Below are 26986 nucleotides of genomic sequence, written 5' to 3' on the forward strand. Positions count from 1 at the left end.
TACCACCTCCATCACCACCATGTCCACCACCACAACCACCATCACCACATCCACCACCACGTCCACAATCACCACCTCCACCACCACCATGTCCACCACCACTACCACCACCACCACATCCACCACCACGTCCACCACCACCACATCCACCACGTCCACCCACCACCACGTCCACAATCACCACCTCCACCACCACCACCACCTCCACCACCACCTCATCCACCACCACTTCCACCACCACTACGTCCACCACCACCACATCCAATACCACCACGTACACCACCACCACCACCACACTCACCTCCATCACCGCCACCACTTCCACCACTAGGTCCACCACCACCACATCCACCACCACTACGTCCACCACCCACCACCACCACCACCACCACCACCACCACCATGTCCCCCACCACCACATCCACCACCACATCTACCACCACCACATCCACCACCACCACCACATCCCCCACCACCTCATCCACCGCTACCACCACATCTACCACCACCACATCCACCACCACCACATCCACCACCACCACGTCCACGACCACCACCACCACCACGTCCACGACCACCAAATCCACCACCACTACGTCCACCACCACTACGTCCACCACCAGCATGTCCACCACCACCACGTCCACCACCACCACCACACCCAGCACCACCACCACGTCCACCACCACCACATCCACCACCACCACATCCACCACCACATCCACCACCACCATGCCCAACACATCCACCACCACGTCCACCACCACCACACCCAGCACCTCCACCACCACGTCCACCACCACTACCACCACCACATCCACCACCACCACCATGTCCACCACATCCACCACCACGTCCATCACCACCACGTCCATCACCACCATGCCCACAACCACCACATCCACCAAGTCCAACACGTCCATCACCACCATGTCCACAACCACCACATCCACCAGGTCCACCACCACCACGTCCACCACCACCACATCCACCACCACCACGTCCACCACGTCCACCACCACATCTACCACCACATCCACCACCACCACGTCCACCACCACCACCATGTCCACCACCACCACTTCCACCACCACCACATCCACCACCACTGCGTCCACCACGGCCACCACCACCATGTCCACCACCAACACCACCACATCCACCACCACACCCACCACCACCTCCACCACCACGTCCACACCACCACTCCAAATACCACTCAGTGCCACATAATTACACGCCACATAATTACACTGCACTCAATGCAACATACACTCCAAATACCATCTATCTATCGCCCTCACTCTATCTATCGCCCCTCACTCTATCAATCTATCTATCTATCGCCCTGACTCTATCTATTGCCCTCACTCTATCTATCTATCTATTGCCCTCACTCTATCTATCTATCGCCCTCACTCTATCTCTCTCCTTCACTCTATCTATCTATCTATCGCCCTCACTCTATCTATCGCCCTCACTCTATCTATCTATCGCCCTCACTCTATCTATCGCCCTCACTGTATCTATCTGTCTATCTATCTATCGCCCTCACTCTATATGTCTATCTATCGCACTAACTCTATCTATCACCATCACTCTATATATCTATCGATCGCCCACACTCTGTCTATCTATCTATGTATCTATCGCCCTCACTCTATCTATCGCCCTCACTCTATCTATCTATCACCCTCCCTCTATCTATCGCCCTCACTCTATCTATCGCACTCACTCTATCTATCTATCTATCTATCGCACTCACTCTATCTATCTATCGCATCACCTCAGCACCACTCAGCACCACCACAGCATCACTCAGGGGCACCACAACATCACTATGCGCTACCACAGCATCACTGAACGCCACAGCGTCACTCGTTGCCACCACAACATCACTCAGCGCCACCACAGCATCAATCTTTGCAACCATTCAACAACAACTGGTTCAAATATGTTCTCTCAATGTTTCAAGCTTTATTACAAATGTCACAAAAAGATGTTAATATTTCGCTTCTGTTCTTGGATTTTCGTCACAATAAAATACACTGAACATAATCTTCACAAAAGTTATTTACAAAAGTTTAAGCTATTGCCATTATAAATTACAATAACTTTTATTTAAGTATTAATTATTTTAAAAAAAATAAAAGCCATTGTTATTTGTAATATCAATACATCTAAGTCACGTAAATACAACACATATTGCATTACAAATGCTATAGGTGTCATATTTGCGAAAGTTACAACTATTGGCATTGTAAATGACAAAGCTATTAATTTTGCTATTTTCAAAACCAACACATAAATAAAAAATATGTCATTTACAATACCAATAGCTCAAACTTTCCTAATGCGAGACCTATTGCACTGCAAATGCTTGTTAGAACTGCTGGTGCTGAGGCCCGGCCCACTAAAAGTCCCTGAGTATATTCTTCTCAGGTTTCAGGAATTCCGCCATGCCTGTGTTTTATTTCTTTGCGCTCCAGTACTTTTGTTTTACTTGTTCGATTAACACTCAAGACATCCAGCACGAAAGGAAAACCCGAACTGGGTGGACTCTTAACCGCCTGGCAACGGACACATTGCTATCTGCACATTTCAGCCAACAAAAATATATTTTTAAATATTAGTTGTAGTTTCGAAACTATAAGTTTGATCGGTTCTTTCAAAAGCCGTGACTTTTACAGATTTTTCTTTTTTTTAATTCAAAATAACAAAGCATCCAGGGACTTGAAGTTTCGCTTTTCCGATTGTAGCTTCAGGCCCACAATTAGTCCCAAACCGTCATAGTGACCCTGGATATAAAACTAGGTCCAGCGGCTAAAACTTTGACTGACAACCAATAAAGTAGTGCCTTTGGTTGACATGGTTGGTTTCATTTGTCGACCCCTCAAATTGCCCCATGTCAATAGTTTATCCATTTTGTTTTTTATTTGAATTATGATCATTGTAGAGAGTTTACTGACCAGTCGGACACGCAGGACTACAAAAACAGCGATGTTTAATGATGTAAGCTAAAAGACAGGACGTAAGGAAGTATTCACACACATACTGCACACCTTGGGCCTTATTTATGAAGGCATTGCGCCGCCGGTGCGTCACTTTTAAAATGGGAAAAAGTGACTCACCGGTAGCGCAAGGCATTCATAAATAAGGCCCCTTGAGCTTAACTTTTAACTTGCTACAACGACCTTCAACAAGACACACCTGGAAAAAACATATAAGGGACTCAAAAAACAAACAGCCCTGTAAGGTTAACGGCTATGGCTAACGCCTAATTACTAATGTACATAACTATGTAGTATAATAATAGATGTAAAACTATGTTTTACCAATGCGATAATGCGTGGTCCAGTGGACTAATGTCTCGCAGGTAGGGGCCTCTGTTCGACACAGGTTCAAATCCTGGCGGTGTGTCAGGGCCCTATAGCAAGATGAGGCACGAGGGGTCATGCAATAAAAGGACACACAGACACTGTGGTATGCTGGCTGGACCAGAAGTCCCGAGCGACCCCGGCCCATTTATTTATAGCCTTCTGGCCATGCCTGGCCAGAAGGTGATACAATGGTGCACGTGTTTCCTGTTAGACTGGGACGTGGAAGAGAACTACTAGAGCGCTACATCCCTTCCCAAGTTGGTCTTTTAAACAATCAAAACAAAACAATTCAACATGAAAAGTCTATCAGTCTCTGGTTAGGCCTGGGGTTCGGCCTAAGGTTGTACCGCCACCGTCTTCGCGTTGGTGCATCCTCCAGGATGGCTCTCGGTGACGACTTTGGTGATGCCGCAGCTGTGGCTGGAGGGGGTGGTGCTACCTCGGCGTGAGGAGCTTCCTCCGGTTCACTTGTGGCGCCACACCCAGATGCTGGTCCACCCGGTTGTCCTGTATGGACAGGCGTCGATGGTATTCGCTTGAACCATGATACGTTTCTCGTCACTTCTTCTCCATTACGCTGTGCCGTTATGGCGGTGCCATAGGTTGTTCGTACAGTCCATGGGATGGCTTCCTATGGTGTTCGGAATTTCCCGCCGGGTCTTCTCGCACAAATGAGTACTGAGTCCCCTGGGACCAGTGTCCGGTTTTGGGCTCTCCTCCTCCTGCTTGCTTTGTCATTGGTCCGCCTCCGCCTATCCTGAGTATCTTCGGGGAGGTATGGGTCAGGCACCCAGTTTTCCGCCATTGGGAGTAGGTCACGCCTCGGCCCAGATAGCATGAGTGACCAGGGAGAAATCTGGGTTGTGCTGTGCGGGCTGCTCCTGTATTCCCGGAGGAAGTGTTGGAGTGCTTCTTCAGGGTCTGTCCCTTCTGCAGTGGCTATTCTTAGTGTCTTGTTAATGGTCCTCATGAATCGCTCCACCTCTCCATTGGCTTGGGGCCATTGGGGCGTGATGCGATGATGTTTTACCCCTAGCCCCTGCAGGAACTCCTTGAACTTGCTCCCTTGTTATGGAGGGCCATTGTCTGTCTTAAGGCGGTGCGGAATCCCAAACATGGCAAAGGCTTTGCTCAGAATTGGTTGCACGTTTGCGAAACTTGTGGATTGCGCTATTTCCACTATGGGATATTTTGTGTAGCTGTCCATTAGTACTACTGTAACTCTCCCGTCTCGGAAACTACCAAAATCTAGATTGACCCATGCCCATGGTGACGGCGCAGGGTCTCAGTGATGACGGGCGCGGGAACTTCCGCCACGCTGGTCATTTGGTATGCTCTGCAGTTCTGTACTACAGAGTCTACGGTGTTCTCGAGATTGGGAAACCACACTTTTTCACGCATTCTGGCTCTCATCCGTCTCGTGCCCTGATGTCCTGCATGGGCCAGGGTTCTTGCTTGTCCCTGCAGTGTTACGGGGATTACCCTCTCGACCCCCTTAGGATGAGACCATTCTCTGCTATGCTTAGATCGTTGTGCACTTTCTAGAATTGACCGAGGCGCAGGCGGTCGGTTTCACTCCACCCTTGGATCCCTCTTAGGAAGTTTCCCCACGACCCGTTCTGGATTGCATCCGTGACTTTTTTCAGAACTACATCATTGACATATTGTGCTAGGATTGTTTCAGCGGACAGGGCTTGGGGACATGCCCATTGTGATATCATGTTCACAAACTCTTCCGTTTGCTTGTCTGGTTCTTCTTCTGGGGCCACTTCTGTTGCCGGGTGTCGAGATAAGAAATCTGCAGGATTTTTTGATCCTGGTCGGTATACAAGGTCCATTTGATATTGCTGTATTTGAATGGCCCATCGTTCAATCCAGGGGGGTGGATGAGGCGCTGTACCCTTGAACAACAGAATTAGTGGTTGGTGGTCTGTCACCATCCTAAATGGGTGACCGGTTATATAGAGGTGGAAATGATTACAAGCCCATTTCACTGCTAGCGCTTCTCTTTCGATTTGAGAATATCTTGCTTCGGTAGCAGTAAGTGCTATGCTGGCGAACGCCAGGGGAGCCCACACCCCGGGCTCTGTCTGTTGTGTGAGCAAGGCTCCTAGCCCGACAGGGCTGGCATCCACTAGTATTTCTGTTTGCCTCTCAGTGTCGAAATAGGCCATGGTGGTCCCATCCAATAATGTGTCTTTGATCTTGGCAAACGCTTCCTCCTCAACGTTCGTCCACTTCCATGGAGCTTCCTTTTTTGTCAGGCTTCTTAGGGGTTCAGCAAGTGTGGCAAGGTTTGGGATGAATCTAGCACAGTATTGGGCCATGCCCAGAAAGCTTCTTACTTCCAAGGCTGTCGTCGGGGCGGTAGCGTGTTTAATAGCTTGAGACTTCCTGGGGTCTACATGAACTCCATCGGAGTTGAAAACGTATCCAAAGAACTCTATTGATTTTTGGAAGAATTTGCACTTGTCCTTGTGTAAGGTTACTCCATGTTCTGCCAGCCTTCTGAGTGTGGCTTTCAATCACCGATGATGTTCTTCACTGGTGTTTGAATGTATTAAGATATTGTCGCTGACGTTTAATACCCCTTGTAGCCCGGACTGTATCTCCTTTATGGTATTTTGGAATATTTTGGCTGCTGACGATATACCGAAGTTTAGCCTCTTGTACCTCCTTAATATTAGATGAGTCGAGAACGTCGTTATGTACCTACTTTCTTCGGCAAGCCTTAGTTGGTGGTATCCCGCATTGAGATCTAGTTTTGAGAACCACTGTGCTCCGTTTAAGTCTGTCAGTATGTCATCTACCATTGGCGTGATATGTCTTTCTCTTTTTATCGCTTTATTAGGCATTCGCATGTCTATGCAGATCCTTATCTTCCTTGGTTGTCGGGGTTTCTCGGCTATCACCATGGGGGACACCCATGGTGTTGGACCAGTTACTTTCTCAATGACCCCTTGTGTTTCGAGCTGTTCTAACTCTTGTTCCACTGTTGTTCTAAGGTGAAAGGGAATTCTCCGGTGTTTTAGGGCAACTGGTTGGATGGCTTTGTCAATGTGTAACTTCACTGGTTGCCGTTTGATCGTCCCTAGTCCTTCAAACAGTGATGGAAACAGCTGCAGGATGTCTTCTGTCTGCAGTACTTTGACTGCGTTGGCAAACGCAATGAGATTGAGATCTTCTGCGGTGTGGCTCCCGACTAGGAGGTCAGCGTCCTTGTCGACGACGTGAAACATCGTCGTGGCTTCCTTGTCTTCTGCTTTGACTTGCACCGTCATTTTGCCTCGCAGGGGAAGTGGTGTTTGGCTGCCATATGTTAGGATTCGGACCTTGGAGGGCATCAGTTTGGGCCTCGGGTGAAGGCTTTTGTAGTGTTGTATGCCCATTACATTTACCGTGGCTCCAGTGTCTATTACTCCAGTGACCGACGAACCATCAATTTGAATCTGGCATTTTGGTTGGGGTCTTCGCTTCCTCTTCAGGTCTTTTGTGAAGGACACGAAGTAGCACTTGTCGTCTTCCTCGGTGGAAGAGTCATCAAGACGTGAGTGGTGGTGGTGTCGGGTCGTTGTCCTCGGCTGCAATTGTTGAGTATCATCAATAGCTAGTTGTCTGCCTGCCCCAGTGATTGACTTCTTTCCGGACGGGTTCCTCCCACGGAATCCTCCTCGGCATACGCTTGCAAAATGATTTGGCACGCCGCACTTGGAACACATCTTCCCTCGGGCAGGGCAGCCATCTTGGTTGTGTTCCTCTCATCCACAGTAACCACATGGCGGCCGCCGTGGTGTCCTTGTCGGCAATCTTCCTCCCCCACCCCTGCCTGGGGTGCGGACGGCATCTGCCCTTTCAGTTTTTATGTTAGCTCCCGTCTCCGCATGTGGATTCAGGGCTGCTTCCATTGCTGTGGATCGGACATCCGACAGTTCATGCGACCGTGCCAAAATTAGGATCTCATCTAGTGTGATGCGTGGTTGGCGTAGTATTAGCGTTCTCAGCGTCTTATTCCGGCACCCTTGAATGAGTTGCGCGGTGACTTCCTTCGTTTAGTCATCTTCGGTACATGTGCTCGCCAATTCCCTCAAAGGGGCGTGGAACGCATCCATCTTTGCCTCGATTGGCAGAACTTAAATCACTCATAGTGCGGGTTGAGCTGAGGGTCAAAATGTGCATTGAGTGCTCGCACAGCAGCATCAGAGTAATTAGCGGCTCCAGTATTTGGGAGGTGAGAAAATAGCTTGTAGATTTCGGTCCCTCCAAAGTGCAGCAATAGCGACCTTTTGACTTCATTGTCCTTCTCCCGGGTGGCCGTGAAGTAATTGTTCAATTGCCCAACCCACACTGCCCATTTTGGGGGCGCTGTTGCAGGGTCGATTAACTCGCTGAAAGGCGGTAAGGCTTGAATTTGGGAATGGTCTGACGGCAATATCGCAGGTCCTGCTGGTTGTGCTGGGGCCGCTACTTGTTGCTGGTTTCCTGCTGCGGCGTTTGGCTGGTTCGACATTATGACTTGTCTTTATGTGCTTCTGTAGATCTTCTAGTTGTTGCTTTGGTGCTTGGTATCCTTGCCACTCAACTGATTTTGTGATTTGGCTCTTGGTTTTTCCAAGGTTTGTTAGGTGTCTTCGTTGAGTGTGTCTGGCTCTTGGTTTTGCCAAGGTTTCTTAGGTGTCTTCGGTGAGTGTGTCTGGCTCTTGGTTTTGCCAAGGTTTGTTGGGTGTCTTCCTCTTTGGGGTTTTCTTTTTCCCTTTTCCCAGCGCTTGTTTGTTGAGTTGCTTGCTGCCCCCACTGTCTTTTGCTTGTAGGGGCTTCCCTGGGCATGCAGGTGCTCGTGCTCCTTGTTGCCCGTGTCAGCGTAGGGTTCTCTTGGCTGCCCCTCCCTTTGGGGTTTCCTCGCGCTCTCCTTTACTGGTCCTCGCTGGATCTGCGCATGCGCGCCGGTGTCAGCCTTCGGCTGGGCCTCTGGATTATATGGGCCTGCTGCGGGTGCTCGCGTCTTTGCTTTTTCACCGCGCCGGTGTCCCTACGCAGCTCCTGGCACACGCTGCTCACCGGTGCGGTCGATGACGCTGTCACGGGCCTTGATTCTGGCGGCGTACACGGCTTTGGGCGCCTCCCGCCGCCTTGGTTCTCCGTTGCTGTGAGGCTTCACCAGAAACGCAGGTAATGCCGTCTCGTCGTCTTGGGGGGGGGTTCTTGCAGCAACCCTACCCTCGTTGCCAGTGTCAGGGCCCTATAGCAAGATGAGGCACGAGGGGTCATGCAATAAAAGGACACACAGACACTGTGATATGCTGGCTGGACCGGAAGTCCCGAGCCACTCCGCGCCCATTTATTTATAGCCTTCTGGCCACGCCTGGCCAGAAGGTGATACAATGGTGCACGTGTTTCCTGTTAGACCGGGACGTGGAAGAGAACTACTAGAGCGCTACACGGTGGTTCAGAAGTCGGTGCTTATGTAAACATCTTTTATTCAGCGCCAAGATACCGCTCGGTGAACTTGTTTTAAAGAATCTAAATAAAGTAGTGTAAAAAGGTGTTTTAAGCACATTGAAGCCAGCTCGTTTTTGTTCGTGCGGAGCAGCTGTCATTAGTAGTCGATGGGTGGTCTGTGGTGCGTGATTATCGAGGCCGGCTTGATGATGTCAGGGAGGTCATGGCGGCGGAGGGCGGGGCATGTATGCAAGCGACGAGGCACGGTTGACTCTGAGTGAGTTTGTTATTTACAATAAAATTAACGCTTTGTGGCGGTGATGCAGCACATGTCCCTAATGATGTTCCCCCTGGTGAATCTGCCTGTTTGATCCGGCTATATTGAAAAATGTTTGCGTCTGTTGGTGTTGCGGGAAAGGGGACCTTGGTTACGCCACTGCCTCGGCCAGATTTTAATAATATTGATGACTTCCATTTTGCCTTTTCTCAAGTTGCCTAATGGCATGTATTGAATTATAATTGCAATTATTTAGCGCTTACTACCCTGACAAGGCGTCAAAGCGCTTTTTCGGTGAGTAGCACACTACTCAGGAACTCAAACACGATTAGTTGAATTGGTTACAAGAAGTATGAAATGAGTTTGAGCGTGGGTGTGTTAGTCTCTTATGTGGATTGAAAGGAATAGTGGGGATATGTGGAGTTGGACGAGAGAAAGACATTGGGCCTCTTTTCATACTTAAAACCTACTTTTTTATGTTTTTTTTTATTATTATTTTTCTATTTCTACTGCAAACAGCGTGCCAATCGCAGGCAGATTAGTCTGCTTCAAAGTCACCTAAAACATTGATTTAACGTCTTATTTTCTTTAAGTGTCTTGATCCACAGTGCCTATCAGAGTAGTATGTATGTGTGGGGGTTGGGAGGGCAGGTGCTGGAAGACGATTACTTGCACTGTTGTACATTTAGGTTTCTCTCGAGTTGCCCAGATCCAAGCGTGAGGACCTCACTCAGTGCAGTTTTTTTTTCTTTGCATTCTGGAACTTGTAGTGTTGGGTTTATAATAGGATGAACAGGATTACAAACCTCTGAGTGCAATGAAAACATATGGACTGGATGAGCTACTCAAGCAGGGAAATGGGTCCCCTGAGAGGTCTGTGGATTATCAGCGGAGCCCATGCCACCAGAAACATCTCGTGCCAGTCCTGAGCATTCCTTTTACAAACCATTGCCATTTCATACTGTAGTCCAGTAGGTTCAACTGAAGCGATTCAAGACTGCGACTCCCACTCAGCCGCGGTCCGTGCAGGTAGCAGCGTCAGGGCCATGTTGGGGGTGATTTCGAGGGCGATGCCGAGGGAAAATTAATTATTTATTTAATTTTCCCTCTGCATCGTCCCTCGAAATCCCCCCCCACGTGGCCCCACCACTGTTACCTGCACGGACCGCAGCTGCTCCCAGTATTCAATAAGTTATGACTTAAAAAAACTGAGACCCGAACATGGTGTCCCCGGGAGAGGATGTGGTGTAAGGGCAAGAGTTGCTGACTTTGGCACTGGGTAAACAGGTTTGAGTCCAGACGGCTCAACATCCCATATTCTCACTCTGCCGAACAAAATGATGATCTTACCTTATGGTATGTAACTAGTGCTCATGTCAAGCGCTCCAATGCCTTTAGGCCGAGGTCGCAGCATGTAAAAAGTGCAACGAGAAAAAAAAAAGAGTCCCCGGTGACATAGAGTCATCCGATAGCCCTAGAGAATAGCTGCCAAGTTTCTCAGGTACATACTTAATGAGCTGCTCCAGTCCAAGTTTTTACTTTGAATTCTGAGACTTGTGGTTCCGGATTCATAATTGAATAAACAAGACTGAAAAGTCCCAGAATTAAAAAAAATAAACCTGGACTGCAGCAGTTAGTCATGCATAGATCTGCAAGTTTGTCAGGGCTACTAGGGATCGCTCTGTTGAAATCCAGTAAACTTTTTTTGGGGAAGGGAGTTTGAGACATAAATGCCGGTTGACCTATCTTATGTGTAACACATATGTCTAGTCCTAGTATTTGTTAGGGGAATCAGCTGACCCTGCCAGACAGATCACAGAAGCATAGTTGTAAAGTTTCTTAGGACCCTATGGGGTCCATTATGATGTCGGGCGGATTGCCTCCGCCAGGCTGGCGGTAGCCACCGCCGGCCTGGCGGAGGCAATCCGCCCGACATCCATTTCCAAATCCCCCCCCGCCATATTAGGATGGCAGGGGGGACCGCAGCGGTGAAAATCACCGCCCGCCTGTTTTCCGCCCCGGTGGCCTTGCGGCCGGGGCGGAATATGTTTAATATGGTGGCGGTGTCTGTTAGACACCGCCAGCCATATTACAATGCGCATTCTGGCACGCCTTTCTGTGGCGGCAATGCCGCCACGGAAAGGCAGGCGGAGTCCCCCTGCAGGGGCCCGTTGCGGGCCCCCAGGGACTCCGTGGGGGTGGGGGGGTGCACATGGGGGGTACCTATGGTACCCCCCTGCATTTCAATGCACAACATAACAGGCACCTCGCGGTGCCTGTCATGTTGTGCATTGAAATGCACAACGTGCACTTTACACATGGCAGCGGGCGGAGATTTCTGCTCCGCCCGCCGCAATAGCACCCATACAGGATGCGCCCGCCTGTGTGGCGGGCGCATCCTAATGCCCTGGTCGGGACCCCCGCCCTTAAGGCGGGCGGTCCCGAGTCCCGATGTGATGGCGGGCGGACTAAGTCCGCCCGTCATCATAATGGACCCCTATATGTCTAGCTGCTGAAGTCCACATGGCAGTAGCTGTCCTTAGTGAAGCAGGTGCAACGGCACTGGCGTCTGAAGGACCCCTTGAATCATAATTAGGACACCCTTTTTCTAAAAAAAAAAAAAAAAAAGAGTATGGGTGTTGCTTTTCCTTGCTAGCATTAACGCGGGGGCACATTTGCTGCAAAAAGGGGAGCACTTGGGAGCTAATTTTATTTCTGAAAGGGAGGAAATGTGACCCATGGCAAAAGTTGATGAGTTTGGAACTGGAGAACCAGTTTGAAATCCCTGCTTTGGCCCAACAATCGGTGATCTGGGCAAATCATTTAATCTGCATGCGCCTACAAAAAAATAATCTGGCTTTATGTAATATAACTTGGGTTCATGTAATGTGCTCCAACAATGCCTTTGGGCCAAGTCCACACTATATTAAAACTAAAATAAAAGAACATAGAGACTGCTTCAAGATTGGAGTGACATTCAGGCCTGGCGGGTAACAGTGAAAGTGCACAGGAGATACCCTGCCACTCAGGGCCGCAGCTATCATTAGTGCAGCAGTTGATTTGGGGCCTTAGAATACATGGGGCCTCACAGCACCCAAATTATGGGGAGCAGAGTGTTTCGGTATTTTTCTGTTTTCGTTTGATGAATTTGCCTTTTTATGAATCTCACATTCATTGTGAATTATGAGATACAGAAAAAGTACCCCTGAAATAATATAAACTCCCCCTACGCTCAGCCCTGCACCTCTTACTCCCCAATCCTTGCCATAAAGATTTTGAGGGGAGGAAGGCCCAACTTTGAAACATTTTGCTGTTGGGGGCTCAGAGCAAAGAAGTTTGAAGACCTCAGTTTTAGTGTGAAGGTTAAAAGACTGGGTGGGCTTGTAATTGTGGAAGTGGGGTGACTGAAGAATGGAATATAAATGTGGCCTCCTTTGGTCGGTTTACACAGCACTCTCAAGTTTCCTAGGCCTTTGTGAGTGTAGCCCATCTAGTCCAGGCTCTTTGGCATTGTGGGACTTGTAGTCATTATTTAATAATGGGTTCAACAGGACTACAAATTCCAGAATAATAGGAAGACACCTGACCCAGTGGAGCTACTCATGCTTACAACTGGAAACCTGACAGCTCTGGTTTGAGCTAAGCGTGTCCAGCAGTCTACCGCAAGGGCAGAGGCAGATCTCAAGGATATTCACATGAGATATTATACATGAATGAACCAAGATTGGAACCCTTACACAATGATTAGATATTTTAAAAATGTTGTGTGGCTCCGATCCTCAGGTTCAAACATTTGACGTCCGCCCCACTGCCTCCTAGGAACGAAGTCATTTTATGATGGATTAGAAGCTGCCGTATAGTAACACACAACTCCATTCCACCAGAGACACTGTGTTGCACTGTTAGTCCCTCTTTTTATATGTTGTTTTCAGCTGTGTTAATCCAGTTGGTTTAGTTGATGTGGGACAGGAGTAAAACTCCCAGAGTGCAATAGGCAATTAAAAGAAAGCCATAGACTGGAAAATGCCTGATGCCCTGAAGGTATTTGATACCTTTTCACAGACAAATGGACATATCCTGAGGTGGCTACCTCATCACGGTCACTGTCTATAGTCCCTAGATTTCTGGGTGTTGTAGTCTTGCTTTGCTTCCATTTAACTTCGCAGACTAACCCAACTGCAAGGGGTGATTTGCAATTGAAAAGACCAGACTGGAAATAAGGTCTGTGATCCCACGAGCGAGGAGCCACCCAACAGGTGAAGATGGTTTGCCGCAGTGGATGTCTAGAAACATTCTATTCCATTCATGAGTTGAGTGAGAGGTTGGCCAAACTAGTGACACTGTGCGTGAGAGTCATCTTTCATATTTCTATTCTTCTGAGGCTGTCAGATGACTCAATAACTATAAATACACAGTGGTTCAATACTGTTTTTCTTTTACAAATAATTAGTTTCAGGTCTGTTTAGGGTGATCAGATGGCTCCAAGTCAATGGGACACAAATGTTCCTTTCGTACATTTTTCTTTTAAATATCAATTTTTCAGGTATGTTGGCCCAATTGGCTCAATTATAACGAACCAAGACTGCAACTCCCAGATTGCGCTGGCATGTTATTTCAAAACCTAGAACTGAAAAATGTGTGTCCCAATGACGTGGAGTCATGTAAACCACCCCGGCTGAGTTTATAAATGTAAATACATTGAAGTGAACCAAAAATACGACTCCCAACATGCATTATGCTTTTAAACAAAAACACAGAACAAGAACACTGCATCTTCGATTATGTGGAGTCACCTGGTACCCTTTAACTGTTCACATTATGGATGAAGGAGAAGGAGGCTTGGGTGTATAGTGCTACTACTGAGGAGATGGTCTGGCTTGAGGGGTTAAAACAGTATATGGAGATGCACCAAGTGTGAATTTCAGTCCTTTTAATTAGTCAACTAATTGACAAATCAATGATAGGTCCCATAAGGTGCACGAGGAGTCATGTGAGCTGTTGCATTTGTGGAAAACACACCCAGCCTCCAGAAGATACCTGTTAAGAATGCATTGCCAGCACTTCAGCATTTAAAATCAGAATTCATGGTGTCCATGTTTCAGCAGTCCACCCTTTAATGATAAATTAAAGTGGATGTACTACTCAAGCGGCATCATTATTATCTCAACCAGTGGGAATCTCTAGGGCTGGATCCAGGCCGGTACATAGCTGCCAAGTTTCCTAGATCTATGTGTGATGAGCTGCTCCAGTCTAGGTTTTTTTTTAATTCTGAGACATGTAGTCCTGGTTTTATAATGGAATAAACAAGATTGTAAGTCCCAAAAGTCAAAGCCTAGATTGGTACTTTTAGTCACACATGGATCTGGAAAAGTTGGCAGGGCTGGCAGATTTTTTGGGAAAATCCACATAAAATATATATACATACAATGAACCCAAAATGGAAATTATTCACATAGTCAGCTCTCTTCAATCTGGAATGCATATGTCCATCTTCGCCCTATGTTGAGCACCCTGCTGCCGAACTCTCATGTTTACCAGGTCCATGTGCTAGTAGCTTGTCCCATCCAGGTTTTTCCTTTGCATTTTCACGATTTGTAGTCCTATTTATTTGTCAAAGAAGGACTGCAAATTCCTGGATGTAAAGCAAAAGCCTGGAGTTGATGAGCCATTTACCCACAGGCTTGGGAATCTTGAGACTTCTGCTGTTGCATGGCTTTGCTGGTCTCTTTCCCCCTGACCCCTTATTTCTGCTTCTTTCCCCAACAGAAATAAAAGGAAAAGCTGAACTGGAAGATGATCCCCTACGTAGAACGGGACGGCCATTTGGAGGTCTGGTCCGAGATATAAAACGCCGATATCCCAAGTACCTAAGCGACATCAAGGATGCCCTGAACGGGCAGTGCCTGGCTGCTATCATCTTCATTTACTTCGCTGCTCTGACCCCTGCAATCACCTTCGGAGGCCTGTTGGGTAGGTAGTCCATGGTTGTTGGGCCGGGGTTTGGTGAATAATTGGTTGGTCTGGTTCTAAAAATGGACCTAATTAAGAGCCACAAATATTGATATTGCATGTTTTAGACGAAAAACTGACTTTTCCTTACCATTGTCAACACAGAATGTTACAACAGAGAAGGCACGCTTGATTGCTTAGTCAGCAGAGCTAATTGATATGTTCTTCATTGAATCAAGAACAACAATGGAAATGCCCTTTAGAAGGCAAAGGAGTGGGACTTGACTTACTCATCAAGGTGCATCCATGGGATGGCAGGATCCAAGGGAGTGGAATTGATGGGAGAATGGCAGATTGGGTAGGGTATCTGGATAAAGTCTGATTGAATATAGGACAGCTGCTGCCTTTATAGAAAAGTGCTGTGTTTGCTGGCAGTATACTAACTGTACCCTGCAGATTGAGTTTGTCTGATAACAGGACATAACTCGTCTACTGACCAGGTATTGTGGCCTCCCTATCAGCTATTCTAAACCATGTCAGACCCAAAGGGTTTCCCTCTCAGCAACCGGGAAGAGACCCAAGAACAAATACTGATTGGTACTGAGTGCCCTTACCTACCGGAGCAATGGATACAGCCCCTCTTCCTTGGTGACTCTTCAGAAAGAAGTCCAGTGCCTCCATTATTTTAGGAACAGTATGAGTGTTCTGCATCCACTGAAGAGGATTATTTAAGGATCTCGCTTCACTCTCAGAGGAAGAGGACTGGGACTCACAAGATGGTATTTTTCTAGTCAGGTCTGTGAGGACCAGCTTCCACAGATGGTCTGCAGTATGCGTGTCCTGAAGCCTGAGTGGATTTTCATAAGCCCACACCATAAGTATAGAGGTAACAAATGAATGTGAAGGGAAAAAGCAGAAAGAGGGAATAGTCACCTGGGCACTGGAAAATGGGATAGAATTCCTTGTGTAGTAGAAAATGGTGGTCCATGTTCTAACAGTGTGAGTCCATTGTGCCTGGGAAGCAACAAACAACTAAGATTGGTACTTCACTTGAATTAATGAATGAATACATTAAATATGTAAAGTGCATTAATACCTCAAGAGGACCCCTAGCACTGGGAGAGGAGATACCTCAGCTGAGTGGCAAGACCACAGAGATGTAGGAAATGTAACATCCTGAAGCAAGTGAGATTAGGGGCTTCACGAATGTGTACAGGAAGACAATTCGACATCCTGGCAGAGATGTACGAGATGCAACAGCCACAAAAGTGGTTCCTTCTGGTCACTGGTACCTGAAGAGAGATGTAGCCTGGTGGTGTAGTGCTTGAGTTTGCAGAAGATATAACTTGGGACAAGTTTATGGTAGGCTTTATTAGTGACAAAAAGAGCAAATAATGATTTTCTTAATGGGAAGTCATTGTATGGTATGGAGAGATGGAGTGACACAGAGGAATCTTCAGGATTCACTGAGCAGCTTCCTTTTGAATAATTTGGAGATAAGGAACAAAATACTCACCCGACGACACCCAGCTCATATTCTCCCTCTCCAGCAAGATGCCAAACTTCCTGTCCAGTTTCTCAGCCTGCATGACTAAAGTCACTAAGTTGATGAAAACCAGCTGCTTCGAGTTCACATGGACAAAACTTGATCTTTGGCAAAAACACCTTGCCGTGGGACTTTTTCTGGTGGCAGGATGTATTCAGACTCACCTTCCGCCCTACACACCAGGCCAAGAACCATGGGATATTCAGTGACAACCAATTCTCCTTAACTGGCCAAGTCAATGCAGGCGACGCCTCCTGTTTCCTTGCACTAAAGATGCTTAAGAAGATTTTCAAATGGCTCCTGACCAACATATGCAAAACTGTCACCCAGACCCTAGTCACCAACAAACGGGACTACGAGAAAACCCTCTAAATCAGAATCAACAGTCAACTTACCTGACAATTCCAGGCCATGCAGAATTCTGTGGCCATGCTCACCATCAACCTCCCACCCCACATCATCCTGCACCTCCAGGAGCTCCACTGGCTCCCCAGCCAAATACAAGCACTAATCAAGCTCCTCAAGCACGAATTCAAAGCCTTACACAATGTAGTCCCCGCATACCTCAACAGCTGCATAAGTTTTCACAAACCTACCAGACACCTCCATTCAGCTCGACTCCTACTCACACACATTCCCTACCTACACTGAACAGACCAGGCGGTCGCACCTTCTCTTAACCTCGCTCCTAAAGCCTGGAAAGACCTGCCCTTGCACATTAGAGTCACCTCCTCAGTTCTTTAATGCTACAAGAAACAAAAATTGTGGCTTTTCAACTAATACTACACACATAAAGCCCTTATAATTTTGAAGGCTATGGGAATGAGAGAGAACGTTGTATGGGTAACCTTTTGCTCTCTCCCTTCTATACACAAAATCACAAAAACGTACCCCAAATGAGCCTCGCAATTCATGAAAACCAAGCATCACCATTTCATTCATTTTCAGGATGACTCATGTCCTAATAGTTAGAGGAAGGACCCTGGAGGAGGATTTCCCAAAAAAGAACGGCATGGTCTCACACACTCCCTGGGTGTCATGCTTTATCATTATTTACAACAAGGGGTGGTGATGGACAGATTCTCTGAATTAAGCAGAGTACTCTCACCCAGTCAAGAGATCAGGGCTAGATCCAACACCGTTTTTTAGCTCATTGCACCATCCCAGTTTCAGAACCTGGCTGTATGCAAATTAGTCTGTCCCTGGCCCAGTGCATCATGGGAACAGGGCAGACCAGACTACAAAAGCCAATTCTTACACTGGGAAGGAAACAAGCTTCCGGGGACCGGTTTCTGCCATTTCAGGCGTCTTCGGCCCGGCTTGCTTGAATCCTGATGGTGCAATGAGCAAGGGACTCACATCTGAGCATACCCTTCCACGCTTAGGGTGGACAAAATTATTTACAACAAGGGGTGGTGATGGACAGAGTCTCTGAATTAAGCAGTGTACTCTCACCCAGTCAAGAGATCAGGGCTAGATCCAACACCGTTTTTTAGCTCATTGCACCATCCCAGTTTCAGAACCTGGCTGTATAAATTAGTCTGTCCCTGGCCCAGTGCATCATGGGAACAGGGCAGACCAGACTACAAAAGCCAATTCTTACACTGGGAAGGAAACAAGCTTCCGGGGACCGGTTTCTGCCATTTCAGGCGTCTTCGGCCCGGCTTGCTTGAATCCTGATGGTGCAATGAGCAAGGGACTCACATCTGAGCATACCCTTCCACGCTTAGGGTGGACAAAATTATTTACAACAAGGGGTGGTGATGGACAGAGTCTCTGAATTAAGCAGAGTACTCTCACCCAGTCAAGAGATCAGGGCTAGATCCAACACCGTTTTTTAGCTCATTGCACCATCCCAGTTTCAGAACCTGGCTGTATGCAAATTAGTCTGTCCCTGGCCCAGTGCATCATGGGAACAGGGCAGACCAGACTACAAAAGCCAATTCTTACACTGGGAAGGAAACAAGCTTCCGGGGACCAGTTTCTGCCATTTCAGGCGTCTTCGGCCCGGCTTGCTTGAATCCTGATGGTGCAATGAGCAAGGGACTCACATCTGAGCATACCCTTCCACGCTTAGGGTGGACAAAATTATTTACAACAAGGGGTGGTGATGGACAGAGTCTCTGAATTAAGCAGAGTACTCTCACCCAGTCAAGAGATCAGGGCTAGATCCAACACCGTTTTTTAGCTCATTGCACCATCAGGATCCAAGCAAGCCGGGCCGAAGACGGCTGTAATGCCAGAAACCGGTCCCCGGAAGCTTGTTTCCTTTCCAGTGAAGAATTGGCTTGGTAGTTTGGTCTGCCCTGTTCCCATGATGCACTGGGCCAGGGACAGACTAATTTGCATATAGCCAGGTTCTGAACTGGGATGGTGCAGTGAGCTAAAAAACGGTGATGGATCAAGCCCTGATCTGTTGACTGGGTAGGAGTGTTCTGATTAACTCAGATACTCTGTCCATCACCACCCCCTTTTTGTAATTATTTTGGCCACCATGAGTGTGGAAGGGTATGCTCAGACATGAGTCCCTTGCTCATTGCACCATCAGGATCCAAGCAAGCCGGGCCGAAGACGGCTGTAATGCCAGAAACCGGTCCCCGGAAGCTTGTTTCCTTTCCAGTGAAGAATTGGCTTGGTAGTTTGGTCTGCCCTGTTCCCATGATGCACTGGGCCAGGGACAGACTAATTTGCATATATCCAGGTTCTGAACTGGGATGGTGCAGTGAGCTAAAAAACGGTGATGGATCAAGCCCTGATCTGTTGACTGGGTAGGAGTGTTCTGATTAACTCAGATACTCTGTCCATCACCACCCCCTTTTTGTAATGCTTTATCATTGGCCATCCCGCTCTCGCCAGAGAATGCCCTAGTGGCGGGCGGCCCTCGTTGTAATCAGAGGAACTATTCAGGGATCTTTCTTAGGGATGGGGGATTCTAAATGTTAAAAACCCAGTGCACCTGCCCGTTTAAATTATGTCATTTATTGATGGGTGGTGTTAGGGTGATTAAAAGTAAATATTGGGCACTTGAAACACAAGATGCGGCCTGTGTCCTATTCAGGTTGACATGTTTCAGCCCAACAGGTTCCCATACAAGGGTCCGGGGCTTACTTCAGAACTAGGATCCTGTATGTCCCTTTTTAAATTCCCTATGGAAAGCGACAACACCCACTTAGTGTGCACACAACCATACTATACCAGTTCCTAATGGCCGGTCAAAGTCAATGATAGGGTCTCTAGTTTTGGGACAGATTTTCTTCATGGAGGGATGGAACGAGGAGAGTCTTGTAATCAAACATACGTCAAAGGTCTCTCCCTGCCACAAGCCCGCCGGAAGGGGCTGGTATAGTAAGTTATTTAGGGCCATATGCATCAAGATACCCATTTGCGATTCTCAAATAGCGATTTTAAGAAATCGCTATTTGAGAATCGCAAATGGGTATGTATGTACAAAATCGCATTTTTTTGCGATTCCTTAGAATTCCTTAATTGCGATTAGCAAATTGCAAATCGCAATTAAGGAATACTTTCCCATTCATTTCTATGGGCCAGGAGGCCCATTAGAATGAATGGGAAGTTATTCTCAATTTGCGATTCGCAATTTGCTAATCGCAAATTGAGAATAATTTCAAGGGTGCAGGGGTGTCCAAAGGACACCCTGTTGCACCCCTGAAATATGCATGGGTGCACATGTGGCACACATACATGCCCTAAGGGCATGTATGTGCGTCACATGGCACTTTGAAAAATGCAAAAATGTGCATTTTTCAAGGAATTCGCAACTTACCACCAACTAGAAGTTGGTGGTAATTTGCGATTCCTTAAGGGCATTTTGCTAATTTTTTTTGCTACATACATTGCATTTAAGGAATCGCAAAATTTGTGATTCCTTAAATGCAATTGCAAAATAAGGAATCGCTAATTTTGCGATTCCTTATTTTGCACCAGTTTTGCTTCATACATTCCATTTAGCAAATTCGCATTCGCAAAGGCCGAAATTCGCAGAATTTCGGCCTTTGCGAATGCGAATTTGCATGATACATATGGCCCTTAATGTTATGGGTAGGGAGTCACATTGATAGAATGTAAAGGCGTCTCGGTAATGGTCATTGAATTAATGACCTATATCTCTTTCCTAGAGTGCCTTCATGTATCGCTGCTGTAGGAAATGTTATGTGAATGTGCTGACCAGCTGCCCGCTCCACTCTTCTCCTAGGTGAAAAGACTGACAACTGGATGGGGGTGTCCGAGCTCCTCATCTCCACCTCATTGCAGGGAGCTATCTTCGTCCTCCTGGGAGCCCAGCCACTGCTCATCCTTGGCTTCTCAGGTCCACTCTTAGTATTTGAGGAAGCATTTTTTGCGGTGTGTATTTATTTCTTTTGATTTACAAGTCTTTTTACATTTTCCCCTCGATTAGCTTAATATTATCGCATGAAGAGTGCAATGTTGCTCTGCAGATAATCCTGTGGGTATTCAGATTGAGGTATACTCCGTGTACTTAGTTCAGTTGCGTGGTCTGATTCTGTGTTGGGGGTAAGTTGTTGCTACTTTGCAGTGGATAGCAAAAGTTAGCTTTTGCCATTCTCTCAGGAGTTGATAGGAAGCTCTGCTTGAATTCTGGCAGTTTTCTGGTTTGCACTGGCTGCTCAGACTTTAGTTGTGGCATTTATTGATTATGATTTATGAATCTTGATAGTTTCCATCTTTTACTGTAGTTGTTTGTCTGCAGTCTTACTGGGTAGTTACAGTGGCAAGTTGCCTAGTGGTTGCTTAGAATGAGCTCTTGCATTCATGTTTGGATGCTATGAAACTGTTCATCTCATTCTACACTGTTTTCAGAGAGATGCTTGTTCACATTCCAAGAACTGTGAACTGTCCTCCATACATGCCTGCAGTCATTCCCTATCGATGTGGTGTTTGAACTAAACCCCATCTATTTCTTGGGTCTGCCTTGAGGTTTTCTAAGGTGATAATAGGCGGAGTGTGATCACTACAAATACTAAGGCAAATCATCCACTTGATAATCCGTTTAAGTAGTTGCCTTGTGATGAAAATGTAATCAACGACGGAACAGCAGCCCCCTCTGGTAGATGCAGCAGCAGCAGTGGTGTGTGTTGTCTATGGGATTACAAAGGTCATAGTTCAATAGATGAGAGTAAAACAACTACCCCTAGAATTCCCAAGCTGTGCTTTAACACTCCTATTCCTTTCCAATGCTAGTGTACTTATTATCAAGATCTGCAATATGGTCAAAAAGCAAAAAGTAGGGCTATCCTTAGCTGGAAAATTATTGTTATAACAATTGATGACAATCATGCAAAAATTGTTTGATCAAGTCAGGTAGAAAGGCTGAATCAGCTAGCTAATGATATCAATTGGGAAATTGAGAATTCTCTGGTGGTCTTAAACCAGGATGTCTAACCCTCCTGTGTCTGACCTGCGGCTGATGGAATAGCAGGGGCAGAATAACAAGTAAAATCATCACAAAGCACTTCATTTACAGTCCAGGGTTCATGCAGCAGTACTCTATCATGAAAACTAATATAATCTACCCAGTTGTCCAAAAATAATTTAGACAATGCTCGAGCTATGTTCCAGCTCAGCAGTTTGATATTACTAGCCATGAGCGGTGGAGGGGAGGTAGGCTTGTGAGGTTGAGAGCAGTCCTGAGCTTGTGTGCATTCCCTACTGGGTTCAGATACAAGAGTATTAGGTGAACAGACAGATTGAAGAACGGTCAGGTCTGAAAGTGTGGGTAAATTACTGTTCAGAACATCGGCCTAGCACCCCATTGGTCACTGGTTCTCAGGCAGGTCTGAAAGTGGACAACAACAATTGCTTCTAGAGATTTGGATGGCTGCTGATAAGATGGGTGCAGGTTGGAAGTTTTGGATCTGTTCCAATGGGGCTGGTCTGTAAAAGAATCCTAAGGGTAATAACTTATTAGGACCTGGCCCGACTAACCAGGAGTATGAAAGTTCGATCAAATCCCCTGCACTACGTGGGTGTCTAAAATTGATGGTGATATAGTCGCCACAAAATTCCTTTTCAGAGTTTCTGTGCATCTAACCTACGAATGCAGAGGCTTACGAGCTGGGTGACATCGACATTTACTTCTCGCTACATGTTTCTTTTTATACCACAGTTTTGCGAGAGCAACAACATGGAGTACATTGTGGGCCGTGTCTGGATTGGCTTCTGGCTGATCCTGATTGTCATAATAATTGTTGCCTTTGAAGGAAGCTTCCTGGTGGGATATATCTCTCGGTTCACCCAGGAGATCTTCTCCTTCCTCATCTCCCTCATCTTCATCTATGAAACCTTCTCCAAGCTGATCAAGGTAAAGAGGACTCCTGTTTACAGAGACTGGCACAGCATGCATAAGTCTTGGCCTATAATATGCATGTCATATGTCTCTTACTAAACGTTTCTTGTCTGGAACTACAGATTTTCCAGCAGCATCCGTTGCAGAGACACTACAACTCAACGACGGCGGAGCCGCCACACTACCCACAACCCAACACTGCACTGCTTTCGCTGATTCTCATGTCAGGCACCTTCTTCATTGCCTTCTTTTTGCGCAAGTTCAAGAACAGCGGTTTCTTCCCAGGGAAGGTAAGGCGACCATTGGTTCACCGCACAACATTTAAACCTTCATACCCTGCTGACACTTACCCTCTCACTTAGCAAACATATCACCAACATTTGCCACCACTATCCCACATTCCTGCGATCTAACATTCACTGCCCCCGCTAACAGCATTCTCAACAAACCATCTACCATGGATTTCCGCCACCCAGGGCCATCCTCCATCTCACACTGATATTCCTGCGACACAGAAGCCATAAAGGCCAGTCCTCTTCGATTCAACGCTTTCACCAGCAGCGTTCGACCAGCTCTTAAGATAAAAGCACTTCCTCACCCAGGCAGCACTTGCTCGCCCACATATATGCCAAGGTTTCTTTCTCCATTACCGACTCCCCCCACACTTGTAACAGCATTTTCACCAGTTTCAGTCTTCTAGGACAATTTCAGCCCTCACTCATAAGAGCTGGTATGCAGCAAGGACCCCTATTCTAGTTTTTGAGATGACTGCTTCACAGATAGCTTTCTACACACTTCTTCTAGTCCTCTGCAGCAAACGCTCTCTCCTGTAGGCATTATTTCAGCGAGTGGTTGTTTTGGAGTACTAAAATCCCCATAAGCTTAGCCTACAACTAGGAAAATGTCATGATGTAGAAAAACTAGTCTTTCTCCTTGGAAACCTAAGCCTCTTAAATCACCATCACCATTTTACTTTTCAGACTACTACATTCTCCCAAACATTATGTACCACAAATATTATAATATTTTTTTACCACAAATGTACAATTTCCATTTTCAGTGTTAGACCAGATCTTAACTATGCTCCATCCACAGATGGCAAAGCTTCAACGTATTCCCTCTTCAATCTTACAAAACAAATGTCATATAGAAAGTACATAACATTCTCATGCTCTCTAAATAAGGCGCATTTAACACTGATTCAAATGGCAAACTAAATAATCCTCATAGTTATGAACGTTGTAACGCCCTTGGAGTCTTTGTGCAGATGAATTACATGGTAAGTTAATTTGAGATCTAATTTTTAGAAACATTCTACATCTTTGAAAGTCAGTAACATTACAGTTATTTTTGGAAGTGAGATACTCTCCTTCAAAATATTTGCATTCATAATTCTGAGCTCTTAGCAAAATCTTAGCTTGCCTCCTACTTCCACATTCTAACCATTGAAGCTAACCTCTCTGTAGACTCTACAGCCTTGAACGATGCCATCAGTTATGACCCTCTGTAATGTATTCAGGGCCTCTCTCCTCACCACCATGTGCCCTGTCCACAATCCACTGCTCCTTCTTGAATTTCAACAAGCACTGATTGTGCCTGAGCACCTGGGAGAAGGACAATCCTTAAACCCTTTCTGCTGTTACCAACCTATTATTGCTGAGTCACTTTGCTTTTTTGATGATGTTACTTGAAAGGTTCTGTGTGCCCAATACTCTTCCAGCTGTAGGCCTCCTTCATTATATCCATTAAAAGCAAATCATTTAAAAAGAAAACTTTGACTAACTCAAAACCTGTTAAATAACCCGGCAATATAGTGAAACTCGAAAAGCCGCTGTCAAACTCCAGCCTCACCAACTGACTATCCACTCGTAACTCAACTCCTGTTTTTTCACTTACACTTAATTTTCTTGAACATTTCAGACATTAGTGAACGTTACACCTAAAACCACACACAAGAAGGCACACCCCCAACCAAACACACAACGGAACCTCGCTTTTGAAGGTGCACTTTTGAGCCCCTTCACTTCACAGGATCCCCTAAAAACAGAACGGATAGATACCAACTGTGTCACTCCTCGTTCTGCCCTGTTGCATTAGCATTACAAAGCAGAGCAGGGCCAGTCCATTAACCAAGTACAGATCTTCGTTGTACATAACAATGTAATGAATCTGTTATTCTAGTACATGCTCAGTCTTTCTGCATTAAAGAGTCAGTAGCGTTGGGGGTTGAAGCCGTGTGTGCTCACTTGCCCAGCAATCAATATGTTCAATAACGTATATATGTATTTTAAAGGTAATAGGAAACTGACATTACTCTCTGTACATCTCTGTGTGCATTGGTACCCATTCACATTTATACTCCTGCACATCTCTGTGTGCAGTGCTGGCTCTTCTCATCTCTCTGTGTGCGTTGTTGTTTCTTCACATCTCTGTGTGCAGTGCTGGCTCTTCTCATCTCTCTGTGTGCATTGATGCTTCTTCACATCTCTTTGAGCATTAATGCTTCTTCACATCTCTATGAGCATTAATACTCCTTCACATCTCTTTGAGCATTAATGCTCCTTCACATCTCTTTGAGCATTAATACTCCTTCACATCTCTTTGAGCATTAATGCTTCTTCACATCTCTATGAGCATTAATTCTCCTTCACATCTCTTTGAGCATTAATGCTCCTTCACATCTCTTTGAGCATTGATGCTCCTTCACATCTCTTTGAGCATTAATGCTCCTTCACATCTCTTTGTTTGAGCATTGATGCTCCTTCACATCTCTGTGTGCATTGATGCTCCTTCACATCTCTTTGAGCATTGATGCTCCTTCACATCTCTTTGAGCATTAATGCTCCTTCACATCTCTTTGAGCAGTAATGCTCCTTCACATCTCTGTGTGCATTGATGCTCCTTCATATCTCTTTGAACATTAATGCTCCTTCACATCTCTTTGAGCATTGATGCTTCTTCACATCTCTTTGAGCATTAATGCTCCGTCACATCTCTGTGTGCATTGATGCTCCTTCATATCTCTTTGAGCATTAATGCTCCTTCACATCTCTTCGAGCATTGATGCTCCTTCACATCTCTTCGAGCATTGATGCTCCTTCACATCTCTTTGAGCATTAATGCTCTGTCACATCTCTGTGTGCATTGATGCTCCTTCACATCTCTTCGAGCATTAATGCTCCTTCACATCTTTTTGAGCATTGATGCTCCTTCACATCTCTTTGAGCATTAATGCTCTGTCACATCTCTGTGTGCGCTGCTGCCTCTTCTCTTCTTTATGTGTGCGTTGCTGCCTCTTCTCTTCTTTATGTGTGCGTTTCTGCCTCTTCTCTTCTTTATGTGTGCATTGATGCTTCTTCACATCTCTGTGTGCATTGATGCTTCTTCACATCTCTATGAGCATTAATGCTCCTTCACATCTCTTTGAGCATTAATGCTCCTTCACATCTCTTTGAGCATTGATGCTCCTTCACATCTCTTTGAGCATTAATGCTCCTTTACATCTCTTTGAACATTAATGCTCCTTCACATCTCTTTGAGTATTGATGCTCCTTCACATCTCTTTGAGCATTAATGCTCCTTTACATCTCTTTGAACATTAATGCTCCTTCACATCTCTTTGAGCATTGATGCTCCTTCACATCTCTTTGAGCATTGATGCTCCTTCACACCTCTGTGTGCATTGATGCTCCTTAACAGCTCTTTGAGCATTGATGCTTCTTCACATCTCTTCATGAATTGATGCTCCTCCACATCTCTGTGTCCATTGATGCTCCTTCACATCTCTTCGAGCATCGCTGCATCTTCACATCTCTGGGTGCGCTGCTGCCTCTTTTCTTTATGTGTGCGTTGCTGCCTCTTCTCTTCTTTATGTGTGCGTTTCTGCCTCTTTTCTTCTTTATGTGTGCATTGATGCTTCTTCACATCTCTGTGTGCATTGATGCTTCTTCACATCTCTATGAGCATTAATGCTCCTTCACATCTCTTTGAGCATTAATGCTCCTTCACATCTCTTTGAGCATTGATGCTCCTTCACATCTCTTTGAGCATTAATGCTCCTTTACATCTCTTTG

The 26986-nt window shown here is 46.2% G+C and overlaps 1 protein-coding gene across 2 annotated transcripts in view; it reads left to right on the forward strand.

Moving 5' to 3' along the window:
* Positions 1–26986, forward strand: part of SLC4A1 (solute carrier family 4 member 1 (Diego blood group)) — a 154890-nt gene that overhangs the window by 109106 nt on the left and 18798 nt on the right. For both annotated transcript variants that reach the window (XM_078645185.1, XM_078645186.1), the window contains 4 exons: positions 14860–15063; positions 20802–20950; positions 22734–22928; positions 23036–23203. In XM_078645185.1, the coding sequence (XP_078501311.1) occupies positions 14860–15063; positions 20802–20950; positions 22734–22928; positions 23036–23203 (716 nt within the window). The remainder of the gene's footprint in view (positions 1–14859; positions 15064–20801; positions 20951–22733; positions 22929–23035; positions 23204–26986) is intronic.

This window comes from Lissotriton helveticus, chromosome 5_1 (assembly GCF_964261635.1).
Source record: "Lissotriton helveticus chromosome 5_1, aLisHel1.1, whole genome shotgun sequence".
NCBI classification, from domain to species: domain Eukaryota; kingdom Metazoa; phylum Chordata; class Amphibia; order Caudata; family Salamandridae; genus Lissotriton; species Lissotriton helveticus.